General features: G+C 58.4%; 1 protein-coding gene across 1 annotated transcript; it reads left to right on the top strand.

The window, feature by feature from the left end:
• Nucleotides 1–3,567: 3,567 nt before the first annotated feature.
• Nucleotides 3,568–13,599, top strand: LOC128937519 (uncharacterized; the record flags this gene model as incomplete). Its single annotated transcript, XM_054277254.1, is given in 9 exon segments — nucleotides 3,568–3,731; nucleotides 3,965–4,231; nucleotides 4,438–4,551; nucleotides 4,693–4,885; nucleotides 4,888–5,112; nucleotides 8,521–8,756; nucleotides 8,963–9,076; nucleotides 13,060–13,275; nucleotides 13,482–13,599. Coding segments are annotated over 9 exon segments (1,647 nt in total), but the record flags the coding sequence as incomplete, so codon positions are not given.
• Nucleotides 13,600–13,705: the final 106 nt, after the last annotated feature.

Below are 13,705 nucleotides of genomic sequence, written 5' to 3'. Positions count from 1 at the left end.
GGGAGCACTCGCAGGCACACGGGTAAGCTGCCAAAGCAGCAATGCAGCGATCTGAGGACGATCTGTATCCCCACAAGCGCAGGGATGTAGAATTACGCACAAGGGCTCTGCCAGGCACTCCCTGCCCTGACACTTTGTCCTCACCACCACCTTGCTCCTTCAGACCCTGGCAACTGTGGCTCTGCAGCTCCTGCGCTGCTGAGGGCATCCACCGACTCTGCTCCTCTTTGGGGAACAGCACCTGCTCCTGGGAGTGCAGCACCTGTGCTGCCACCGACACTGGTAGGCAACAAAGCTTTCAGCACTATGCAATCCACACAGGGACCACAATGGGCCTGGCACCAGGGCCCTCGGCACACAGCTTGGCTCCTGGAAAGGGCGGGATACCACAGCGGCCTCTCCTGCCTGCAGCCTGGGGACTGTCCTGACAACCTTCCTTCTGCCTGCCCCTCTTTGCAGGTTCCACTGGCAAATCAGACCTTGTGGGCCCCAAAACCTCAAGCACAGAACTGCTGACTCTGTCCCAGGACACGGTGCTCCTCAAGAGCAGCTGCTCCATCAGCCCTCAGCAGGCCTTAAAGCAGTGCCACACTGAGGAAGAAATAAAGTCAGGGGCAATGCACAGCCCTCCTGCAGAACCCTGCAGGATCCAGGATGGGCCAGCCCACAGTGCTGACACCTGCAAACCCAGCACTCCCAACCAGGCAGCACCACAGCTCTCCCAGGGCAAGTGCCTGGCCAAGACCACCAGCTCTTCCTCTTGCCCTCGGTGTGCCTTCAAACGTGGCTATCCGAAGAAAGACAGTGCCTCAGCGGTATCATACGGCCCACCCGCAAAACGCCGCAGGATTGACACTGGGCCAGCCCAGAGTGCTGACACCTGCACACCCAGCACTTCCAGCCAGGTAGCATCACAGCTCTCCCAGGGCAAGTGTTCCGCCAACACCGCCAGCTCTTCCTCTTGCCCTCGGTGTGCCTTCAAACGTGGCTATCCGAAGAAAGACAGTGCCTCAGTGGTGTCATACGGCCCACCAGCAAAACGCCGCAGGATTGACACTGGGCCAGCCCAGAGTGCTGATGAAAGCAGCCCCAGCACTTCCACACAGGCAGCGCTGGGGCTGTCTGAGGGCACTTTGGCTGCCAACAGTCCAGCACCACGGCCACAACGTCCATACAGGCCTCCATGGATCTTCCACGGATCCACGATGGACAACCGCTCCCAGCCTGGGCCCATTCGCATGAGACACGTCTGGCAGCAACAACGGCGGGCAAAAAAACCCTACAGCCGGCCACAATTACACAGCAGCACCAAATGTCAGCCTGCCCACACCCCCATCACCCTCACCCATCAAAGACACATAATCAAATTATATAAATAGATAAAGAAAGAAAGATAGATAGATAGTTTAGATAGATAGATAGATAGATAGATAGATAGATAGATAGATAGACAGATAGGTACACACATACATACATCCATACATTGATACATAAATACATAGACAGATAGACATACACAAAAAATAAAGTTTTTTTACACTATGAGAACGCATATGTATTTCCCAGTAATTTTCTTCAAACTTCCTTCAAGCTTCTCTCACTCTAACCAACACGGATCTACGTCCCCAGGGTTGACAGCACATTCCTGTGGGAGGAGGGGAAAGGGAAGATGGGGCAGAGGCGCCCTGGGAGGGTTCTACCGTATTAACATCAATCACCCCTTGTCCACTCCCTCCCTTCTGGAATATTCCCTCTTCCTCACTCCCCCACCGGACTCTGTAACCACACCACCCTCTCCCCACATCCTCATAGGTGCACCCACCATCACCCAACCTTGTCCTCTCCTCCGAGCCCTCTACCCACTGCTTGATTTGTACCTCGACCCTGCCTACACTTTCCCCTTTATAAACCCCCTGCCATCCCGCTTCGGGCCACCAGCTCACCCCTGACACCAGCTCGCTTCAACTGCACTTGTAGTCCTGATTCCCTCCCTCCTTGGACCCTCGGGCTTCCCCCAAATAAACCCAGTTGCATTTGCCCCAGTGCCTCGGGTCCTCCTTCGCCCTGGTCGCGCCATCCATATCCATCCGCGACTGTGCTCACGGTGGACGGCGAGGAGCCGCTCCTCCGGCACCCACCAAGGAGTGACCTGCCCGCACCCACACAGGAGTTCCCTTGCCGGGGGAACCATCCCGCACCCAGCAGACTTGGTGTCAGCTCTGGCCTCTCCCTGCCATCCGGGGATCTGCTGTCCCACCTGTGTCCCCTGCCAGCAGATGTTGCCACCAGCCTGCTCCCTGGAGAGCTGGGGCTCAGCAGCACGACAGGCCGCACCACCCCTGCTCAACCATGCCTCCCACAGCCCTGGCTCACCCACATTCATTTGGTCACAAATACAAAATTTACTCCCAGCAGAAGTTAATCCCATCCCCTCCAAAGAAGCCACTACTGCAACATCACCACTTGGGATGGGCATGGCACCACCATCGCCCATCACCACACATCAGTGCTGCCCATGTCACAGTGGCCCCAGTGACATCATCACCCAGGCCAAAGGCACAAAACCTGGCTGCATATCAACACCACCCTCAGAGTCGAAGAGAGATTGCGAAGAACGAGCTTGCCTGAGGCTGCTCAGGCACCGGGGTAAGCCAGAGGCTTCTGCTGCCTCGGACACAGCTAAAACGCATCTCTCTCTTCACTCAGGCTTGGAAGACAACAGTCAGGAGGAGAAATGCCAGCAGGGCAGCGCAAGAGACGCTCCGGCCGCTTGCCAACAAACTCTCCTAGATCCAAGAGGGCACGGCCAGAAACTGTCCCCAAGGAAAAAGGTAAGAGCAGAAGCACCCCACAGCTCCCTGGCACTGGCTCAGGGCCTTCTGGGGTAGTCAGTGAGGAGCCAAGAACCAGGCCAGGCCCGGCCCAGGCAGGAGCTCCCACACTGGGTGGGGACCTGGGCACGTGATGGGGCAGCCACGCCTGACCTGCTCTGCCTTTCAGCCAGCAGAGCAAAGACTCTGCAGGGCCCTGGGGCTGATCCTGCATAGACACTTGCCCAGCCCCACAGACCTGCTCATGCCCGGGGCACTTGCTCTGTCTCTGCAGCCTGCATGCTGTGCCACCACACCCAGGACAACGAACTCTGTGGGGACAAGAGAATGAAGTTCAAGCTCTGTGTCCACACCTACTGCCAGGTGAATTCTCTTGAGACTCCCTCCAGCTTTCAGCCCACAAGGGCCCTGCCTCCCTGACCTAACAAGCTCCCGGCCTTCCCTGCCTTGCAGATCCTCGCCACTGGGCTTTACCCACGCGAGGACACTGGACACTTTCTCGTTGGGGACACCAGGCGCATCATCAGGGCAGCAGCCAAGAAGGTGGGCATGACCTGGCAGGAGGAGCAGGCAGCTTTGCACCAGGAGAGGCTTGGCCACCTCCTCCTGCTCCCCAGCAAAGAAGCCCCAGGCCTGGCACTTGCAGGGGCCTCGTGCGCACGTGGCTCTGGGGACTCTGAGCTGGCTCTGCCCACATCCCACTCAGGGTCTGGAGATGCAAACAGACCAAAAAGCTCCAGTCCTGACATTCATGGGGCTGCTGTGCTCTTTCCAGACCTGTTTCATCTGCTGCAAGATGGGGGCCACCATCACCTGCTGCCAGACGGCCTGCGACCGCACCTTCCACCTGCCCTGTGCCCCAGACGGACAATGTGTCACCCAGTACTTCGGGGCCTACAGGTAAGGGCTGCCCACCCTCGCCCTCGGAACCCCTGCATTTCTCTCCAAGCCCTTTACATTCCAGTGAATGCATAAGGCGAGAACCCATGGTTGCCAGCAACGTGCCCCACACAGGGACAGAACCCACACAGGGGCTGGGGCTCCCTCACACCTCCTGAACCCACACTGCCAGCACAGCCCAAGGGCTCTGCACTTCACCCTTCCCTCACCCATCTCCTCCATCCTCCTCACAGGTCCTTCTGCTGGGAGCACCGCCCACAGCAGGCACTGCGGCCACGTCCAAGCCAGGACAACACCTGCACCATCTGCCTGGACACGGTGGAAGACAACATCTCCTACATAACCATGGCGTGTCCCGCGTGCCAAGACGCCCGCTTCCACCGGCACTGCATCCAGAGACTGGCTCTGCACGCTGGCATTGACTTCCGATGCCCGCGTTGCCTCAAACAAGAGCCGTTCATGACGGAAATGCTCACCATGGGGATCCGACTCTCTAAGAGGTTGGCTTTTCTCCTCCCAGCTCACAAGGCACCAGGCACAAGCACAGTGCCCGCCTAGGGACTGCCCTGCCAGGCCTGCCCACCCTCTGGCCTGTCCCTCTTGCCCTCAGCTCCAACCAGTCCCTGCAAATGGGACAGGCAAAGGAGCAGTGACTGCGGCCACCTGCCTCATGTGGGCTCAGCTCTTTCCCTTCCTTCTCTGGCAGACCCCCATCATGGCAGAGTGACCCAGACGTCGGACCCTCAGATCAGAGGCACGGCCGCTGCGATGCCACAAGGTGCCTTTGTCCAGGAGGCAGGGAGCACTCGCAGGCACACGGGTAAGCTGCCAAAGCAGCAATGCAGCGATCTGAGGAGGATCTGTATCCCCACAAGCACAGGGATGTAGAATTACGCACAAGGGCTCTGCCAGGCACTCCCTGCCCTGACACTTTGTCCTCACCACCTCCTTGCTCCTCCAGACCCTGGCAACTGCGCCTCTGCAGCTCCTGCGCTGCTGAGGGCATCCACCGACTCTGCTCCTCTTTGGGGAACAGCACCTGCTCCTGGGAGTGCAGCACCTGTGCTGCCACCGACACTGGTAGGCAACAAAGCTTTCAGCACTATGCAATCCACACAGGGACCACAATGGGCCTGGCACCAGGGCCCTCGGCACACAGCTTGGCTCCTGGAAAGGGCGGGATACCACAGCGGCCTCTCCTGCCTGCAGCCTGCGGACTGTCCTGACAACCTTCCTTCTGCCTGCCCCTCTTTGCAGGTTCCACTGGCAAATCAGACCTTGTGGGCCCCAAAACCTCAAGCACAGAACTGCTGACTCTGTCCCAGGACACGGTGCTCCTCAAGAGCAGCTGCTCCATCAGCCCTCAGCAGGCCTTAAAGCAGTGCCACACTGAGGAAGAAATAAAGTCAGGGGCAATGCACAGCCCTCCTGCAGAACCCTGCAGGATCCAGGATGGGCCAGCCCACAGTGCTGACACCTGCAAACCCAGCACTCCCAACCAGGCAGCACCACAGCTCTCCCAGGGCAAGTGCCTGGCCAAGACCACCAGCTCTTCCTCTTGCCCTCGGTGTGCCTTCAAACGTGGCTATCCGAAGAAAGACAGTGCCTCAGCGGTATCATACGGCCCACCCGCAAAACGCCGCAGGATTGACACTGGGCCAGCCCAGAGTGCTGACACCTGCAAACCCAGCACTTCCAGCCAGGTAGCATCACAGCTCTCCCAGGGCAAGTGTTCCGCCAACACCGCCAGCTCTTCCTCTTGCCCTCGGTGTGCCTTCAAACGTGGCTATCCAAAGAAAGACAGTGCCTCAGTGGTGTCATACGGCCCACCAGCAAAACGCCGCAGGATTGACACTGGGCCAGCCCAGAGTGCTGATGAAAGCAGCCCCAGCACTTCCACACAGGCAGCGCTGGGGCTGTCTGAGGGCACTTTGGCTGCCAACAGTCCAGCACCACGGCCACAACGTCCATACAGGCCTCCATGGATCTTCCACGGATCCACGATGGACAACCGCTCCCAGCCTGGGCCCATTCGCATGAGACACGTCTGGCAGCAACAACGGCGGGCAAAAAAACCCTACAGCCGGCCACAAATACACAGCAGCACCAAATGTCAGCCTGCCCACACCCCCATCACCCTCACCCATCAAAGACACATAATCAAATTATATAAATAGATAAAGAAAGAAAGATAGATAGATAGTTTAGATAGATAGATAGATAGATAGATAGATAGATAGATAGACAGATAGGTACACACATACATACATCCATACATTGATACATAAATACATAGACAGATAGACATACACAAAAAATAAAGTTTTTTTACACTATGAGAACGCATATGTATTTCCCAGTAATTTTCTTCAAACTTCCTTCAAGCTTCTCTCACTCTAACCAACACGGATCTACGTCCCCAGGGTTGACAGCACATTCCTGTGGGAGGAGGGGAAAGGGAAGATGGGGCAGAGGCGCCCTGGGAGGGTTCTACCGTATTAACATCAATCACCCCTTGTCCACTCCCTCCCTTCTGGAATATTCCCTCTTCCTCACTCCCCCACCGGACTCTGTAACCACACCACCCTCTCCCCACATCCTCATAGGTGCACCCACCATCACCCAACCTTGTCCTCTCCTCCGAGCCCTCTACCCACTGCTTGATTTGTACCTCGACCCTGCCTACACTTTCCCCTTTATAAACCCCCTGCCATCCCGCTTCGGGCCACCAGCTCACCCCTGACACCAGCTCGCTTCAACTGCACTTGTAGTCCTGATTCCCTCCCTCCTTGGACCCTCGGGCTTCCCCCAAATAAACCCAGTTGCATTTGCCCCAGTGCCTCGGGTCCTCCTTCGCCCTGGTCGCGCCATCCATATCCATCCGCGACTGTGCTCACGGTGGACGGCGAGGAGCCGCTCCTCCGGCACCCACCAAGGAGTGACCTGCCCGCACCCACACAGGAGTTCCCTTGCCGGGGGAACCATCCCGCACCCAGCAGACTTGGTGTCAGCTCTGGCCTCTCCCTGCCATCCGGGGATCTGCTGTCCCACCTGTGTCCCCTGCCAGCAGATGTTGCCACCAGCCTGCTCCCTGGAGAGCTGGGGCTCAGCAGCACGACAGGCCGCACCACCCCTGCTCAACCATGCCTCCCACAGCCCTGGCTCACCCACATTCATTTGGTCACAAATACAAAATTTACTCCCAGCAGAAGTTAATCCCATCCCCTCCAAAGAAGCCACTACTGCAACATCACCACTTGGGATGGGCATGGCACCACCATCGCCCATCACCACACATCAGTGCTGCCCATGTCACAGTGGCCCCAGTGACATCATCACCCAGGCCAAAGGCACAAAACCTGGCTGCATATCAACACCACCCTCAGAGTCGAAGAGAGATTGCGAAGAACGAGCTTGCCTGAGGCTGCTCAGGCACCGGGGTAAGCCAGAGGCTTCTGCTGCCTCGGACACAGCTAAAACGCATCTCTCTCTTCACTCAGGCTTGGAAGACAACAGTCAGGAGGAGAAATGCCAGCAGGGCAGCGCAAGAGACGCTCCGGCCGCTTGCCAACAAACTCTCCTAGATCCAAGAGGGCACGGCCAGAAACTGTCCCCAAGGAAAAAGGTAAGAGCAGAAGCACCCCACAGCTCCCTGGCACTGGCTCAGGGCCTTCTGGGGTAGTCAGTGAGGAGCCAAGAACCAGGCCAGGCCCGGCCCAGGCAGGAGCTCCCACACTGGGTGGGGACCTGGGCACGTGATGGGGCAGCCACGCCTGACCTGCTCTGCCTTTCAGCCAGCAGAGCAAAGACTCTGCAGGGCCCTGGGGCTGATCCTGCATAGACACTTGCCCAGCCCCACAGACCTGCTCATGCCCGGGGCACTTGCTCTGTCTCTGCAGCCTGCATGCTGTGCCACCACACCCAGGACAACGAACTCTGTGGGGACAAGAGAATGAAGTTCAAGCTCTGTGTCCACACCTACTGCCAGGTGAATTCTCTTGAGACTCCCTCCAGCTTTCAGCCCACAAGGGCCCTGCCTCCCTGACCTAACAAGCTCCCGGCCTTCCCTGCCTTGCAGATCCTCGCCACTGGGCTTTACCCACGCGAGGACACTGGACACTTTCTCGTTGGGGACACCAGGCGCATCATCAGGGCAGCAGCCAAGAAGGTGGGCATGACCTGGCAGGAGGAGCAGGCAGCTTTGCACCAGGAGAGGCTTGGCCACCTCCTCCTGCTCCCCAGCAAAGAAGCCCCAGGCCTGGCACTTGCAGGGGCCTCGTGCGCACGTGGCTCTGGGGACTCTGAGCTGGCTCTGCCCACATCCCACTCAGGGTCTGGAGATGCAAACAGACCAAAAAGCTCCAGTCCTGACATTCATGGGGCTGCTGTGCTCTTTCCAGACCTGTTTCATCTGCTGCAAGATGGGGGCCACCATCACCTGCTGCCAGACGGGCTGCGACCGCACCTTCCACCTGCCCTGTGCCCCAGACGGACAATGTGTCACCCAGTACTTCGGGGCCTACAGGTAAGGGCTGCCCACCCTCGCCCTCGGAACCCCTGCATTTCTCTCCAAGCCCTTTACATTCCAGTGAATGCATAAGGCGAGAACCCATGGTTGCCAGCAACGTGCCCCACACAGGGACAGAACCCACACAGGGGCTGGGGCTCCCTCACACCTCCTGAACCCACACTGCCAGCACAGCCCAAGGGCTCTGCACTTCACCCTTCCCTCACCCATCTCCTCCATCCTCCTCACAGGTCCTTCTGCTGGGAGCACCGCCCACAGCAGGCACTGCGGCCACGTCCAAGCCAGGACAACACCTGCACCATCTGCCTGGACACGGTGGAAGACAACATCTCCTACATAACCATGGCGTGTCCCGCGTGCCAAGACGCCCGCTTCCACCGGCACTGCATCCAGAGACTGGCTCTGCACGCTGGCATTGACTTCCGATGCCCGCGTTGCCTCAAACAAGAGCCGTTCATGACGGAAATGCTCACCATGGGGATCCGACTCTCTAAGAGGTTGGCTTTTCTCCTCCCAGCTCACAAGGCACCAGGCACAAGCACAGTGCCCGCCTAGGGACTGCCCTGCCAGGCCTGCCCACCCTCTGGCCTGTCCCTCTTGCCCTCAGCTCCAACCAGTCCCTGCAAATGGGACAGGCAAAGGAGCAGTGACTGCGGCCACCTGCCTCATGTGGGCTCAGCTCTTTCCCTTCCTTCTCTGGCAGACCCCCATCATGGCAGAGTGACCCAGACGTCGGACCCTCAGATCAGAGGCACGGCCGCTGCGATGCCACAAGGTGCCTTTGTCCAGGAGGCAGGGAGCACTCGCAGGCACACGGGTAAGCTGCCAAAGCAGCAATGCAGCGATCTGAGGAGGATCTGTATCCCCACAAGCACAGGGATGTAGAATTACGCACAAGGGCTCTGCCAGGCACTCCCTGCCCTGACACTTTGTCCTCACCACCTCCTTGCTCCTCCAGACCCTGGCAACTGCGCCTCTGCAGCTCCTGCGCTGCTGAGGGCATCCACCGACTCTGCTCCTCTTTGGGGAACAGCACCTGCTCCTGGGAGTGCAGCACCTGTGCTGCCACCGACACTGGTAGGCAACAAAGCTTTCAGCACTATGCAATCCACACAGGGACCACAATGGGCCTGGCACCAGGGCCCTCGGCACACAGCTTGGCTCCTGGAAAGGGCGGGATACCACAGCGGCCTCTCCTGCCTGCAGCCTGGGGACTGTCCTGACAACCTTCCTTCTGCCTGCCCCTCTTTGCAGGTTCCACTGGCAAATCAGACCTTGTGGGCCCCAAAACCTCAAGCACAGAACTGCTGACTCTGTCCCAGGACACGGTGCTCCTCAAGAGCAGCTGCTCCATCAGCCCTCAGCAGGCCTTAAAGCAGTGCCACACTGAGGAAGAAATAAAGTCAGGGGCAATGCACAGCCCTCCTGCAGAACCCTGCAGGATCCAGGATGGGCCAGCCCACAGTGCTGACACCTGCAAACCCAGCACTCCCAACCAGGCAGCACCACAGCTCTCCCAGGGCAAGTGCCTGGCCAAGACCACCAGCTCTTCCTCTTGCCCTCGGTGTGCCTTCAAACGTGGCTATCCGAAGAAAGACAGTGCCTCAGCGGTATCATACGGCCCACCCGCAAAACGCCGCAGGATTGACACTGGGCCAGCCCAGAGTGCTGACACCTGCAAACCCAGCACTTCCAGCCAGGTAGCATCACAGCTCTCCCAGGGCAAGTGTTCCGCCAACACCGCCAGCTCTTCCTCTTGCCCTCGGTGTGCCTTCAAACGTGGCTATCCAAAGAAAGACAGTGCCTCAGTGGTGTCATACGGCCCACCAGCAAAACGCCGCAGGATTGACACTGGGCCAGCCCAGAGTGCTGATGAAAGCAGCCCCAGCACTTCCACACAGGCAGCGCTGGGGCTGTCTGAGGGCACTTTGGCTGCCAACAGTCCAGCACCACGGCCACAACGTCCATACAGGCCTCCATGGATCTTCCACGGATCCACGATGGACAACCGCTCCCAGCCTGGGCCCATTCGCATGAGACACGTCTGGCAGCAACAACGGCGGGCAAAAAAACCCTACAGCCGGCCACAAATACACAGCAGCACCAAATGTCAGCCTGCCCACACCCCCATCACCCTCACCCATCAAAGACACATAATCAAATTATATAAATAGATAAAGAAAGAAATATAGGTAGATAGTTTAAATAGATAGATAGATAGATAGATAGATAGATAGATAGACAGATAGGTACACACATACATACATCCATACATTGATACATAAATACATAGACAGATAGACATACACAAAAAATAAAGTTTTTTTACACTATGAGAACGCATATGTATTTCCCAGTAATTTTCTTCAAACTTCCTTCAAGCTTCTCTCACTCTAACCAACACGGATCTACGTCCCCAGGGTTGACAGCACATTCCTGTGGGAGGAGGGGAAAGGGAAGATGGGGCAGAGGCGCCCTGGGAGGATTCTACCGTATCAACATCAATCACCTCTTGTCCACTCCCTCCCTTCTGGAATATTCCCTCTTCCTCACTCCCCCACCGGACTCTGTAACCACACCACCCTCTCCCCACATCCTCATAGGTGCACCCACCATCACCCAACCTTGTCCTCTCCTCCGAGCCCTCTACCCACTGCTTGATTTGTACCTCGACCCTGCCTACACTTTCCCCTTTATAAACCCCCTGCCATCCCGCTTCGGGCCACCAGCTCACCCCTGACACCGGCTCGCTTCAACTGCACTTGTAGTCCTGATTCCCTCCCTCCTTGGACCCTCGGGCTTCCCCCAAATAAACCCAGTTGCATTTGCCCCAGTGCCTCGGGTCCTCCTTCGCCCTGGTCCCGCCATCCATATCCATCCGCGACTGTGCTCACGGTGGACGGCGAGGAGCCGCTCCTCCGGCACCCACCAAGGAGTGACCTGCCCGCACCCACACAGGAGTTCCCTTGCCGGGGGAACCATCCCGCACCCAGCAGACTTGGTGTCAGCTCTGGCCTCTCCCTGCCATCCGGGGATCTGCTGTCCCACCTGTGTCCCCTGCCAGCAGATGTTGCCACCAGCCTGCTCCCTGGAGAGCTGGGGCTCAGCAGCACGACAGGCCGCACCACCCCTGCTCAACCATGCCTCCCACAGCCCTGGCTCACCCACATTCATTTGGTCACAAATACAAAATTTACTCCCAGCAGAAGTTAATCCCATCCCCTCCAAAGAAGCCACTACTGCAACATCACCACTTGGGATGGGCATGGCACCACCATCGCCCATCACCACACATCAGTGCTGCCCATGTCACAGTGGCCCCAGTGACATCATCACCCAGGCCAAAGGCACAAAACCTGGCTGCATATCAACACCACCCTCAGAGTCGAAGAGAGATTGCGAAGAACGAGCTTGCCTGAGGCTGCTCAGGCACCGGGGTAAGCCAGAGGCTTCTGCTGCCTCGGACACAGCTAAAACACATCTCTCTCTTCACTCAGGCTTGGAAGACAACAGTCAGGAGGAGAAATGCCAGCAGGGCAGCGCAAGAGACGCTCCGGCCGCTTGCCAACAAACTCTCCTAGATCCAAGAGGGCACGGCCAGAAACTGTCCCCAAGGAAAAAGGTAAGAGCAGAAGCACCCCACAGCTCCCTGGCACTGGCTCAGGGCCTTCTGGGGTAGTCAGTGAGGAGCCAAGAACCAGGCCCGGCCCAGGCAAGAGCTCCCACACTGGGTGGGGACCTGGGCACGTGATGGGGCAGCCACGCCTGACCTGCTCTGCCTTTCAGCCAGCAGAGCAAAGACTCTGCAGGGCCCTGGGGCTGATCCTGCATGGACACTTGCCCAGCCCCACAGACCTGCTCATGCCCGGGGCACTTGCTCTGTCTCTGCAGCCTGCATGCTGTGCCACCACACCCAGGACAACGAACTCTGTGGGGACAAGAGAATGAAGTTCAAGCTCTGTGTCCACACCTACTGCCAGGTGAATTCTCTTGAGACTCCCTCCAGCTTTCAGCCCACAAGGGCCCTGCCTCCCTGACCTAACAAGCTCCCGGCCTTCCCTGCCTTGCAGATCCTCGCCACTGGGCTTTACCCACGCGAGGACACTGGACACTTTCTCGTTGGGGACACCAGGCGCATCATCAGGGCAGCAGCCAAGAAGGTGGGCATGACCTGGCAGGAGGAGCAGGCAGCTTTGCACCAGGAGAGGCTTGGCCACCTCCTCCTGCTCCCAGCAAAGAAGCCCCAGGCCTGGCACTTGCAGGGGCCTCGTGCGCACGTGGCTCTGGGGACTCTGAGCTGGCTCTGCCCACATCCCACTCACTGTCTGGAGATGCAAACAGACCAAAAAGCTCCAGTCCTGACATTCATGGGGCTGCTGTGCTCTTTCCAGAGCTGTTTCATCTGCTGCAAGATGGGGGCCACCATCACCTGCTGCCAGACGGGCTGCGACCGCACCTTCCACCTGTCCTGTGCCCCAGACGGACAATGTGTCACCCAGTACTTCGGGGCCTACAGGTAAGGGCTGCCCACCCTCACCCTCGGAACCCCTGCATTTCTCTCCAAGCCCTTTACATTCCAGTGAATGCATAAGGCGAGAACCCATGGTTGCCAGCAACGTGCCCCACACAGGGACAGAACCCACACAGGGGCTGGGGCTCCCTCACACCTCCTGAACCCACACTGCCAGCACAGCCCAAGGGCTCTGCCCTTCACCCTTCCCTCACCCATCTCCTCCATCTTCCTCACAGGTCCTTCTGCTGGGAGCACTGCCCACAGCAGGCACTGCGGCCACGTCCAAGCCAGGACAACACCTGCACCATCTGCCTGGACACGGTGGAAGACAACATCTCCTACATAACCATGGCGTGTCCCGCGTGCCAAGACGCCCGCTTCCACCGGCACTGCATCCAGAGACTGGCTCTGCACGCTGGCATTGACTTCCGATGCCCGCGTTGCCTCAAACAAGAGCCGTTCATGACAGAAATGCTCACCATGGGGATCCGACTCTCTAAGAGGTTGGCTTTTCTCCTCCCAGCTCACAAGGCACCAGGCACAAGCACAGTGCCCGCCTAGGGACTGCCCTGCCAGGCCTGCCCACCCTCTGGCCTGTCCCTCTTGCCCTCAGCTCCAACCAGTCCCTGCAAATGGGACAGGCAAAGGAGCAGTGACTGCGGCCACCTGCCTCATGTGGGCTCAGCTCTTTCCCTCCCTTCTCTGGCAGACCCCCATCATGGCAGAGTGACCCAGACGTCGGACCCTCAGATCAGAGGCACGGCCGCTGCGATGCCACAAGGTGCCTTTGTCCAGGAGGCAGGGAGCACTCGCAGGCACACGGGTAAGCTGCCAAAGCAGCAATGCAGCGATCTGAGGAGGATCTGTATCCCCACAAGCACAGGGATGTAGAATTACGCACAAGGGCTCTGCCAGGCACTCCCTGCCCTGACA

This window comes from Melozone crissalis, unplaced genomic scaffold (genome assembly GCF_028551555.1).
Source record: "Melozone crissalis strain CALT ecotype California unplaced genomic scaffold, PUWL_Pcris_2 ptg000019l_1, whole genome shotgun sequence".
Taxonomy (NCBI): Eukaryota; Metazoa; Chordata; class Aves; order Passeriformes; family Passerellidae; genus Melozone; species Melozone crissalis.
Note: the sequence above shows the minus strand (reverse complement) of the source record. Positions and strands in the feature narration are given on the sequence as shown.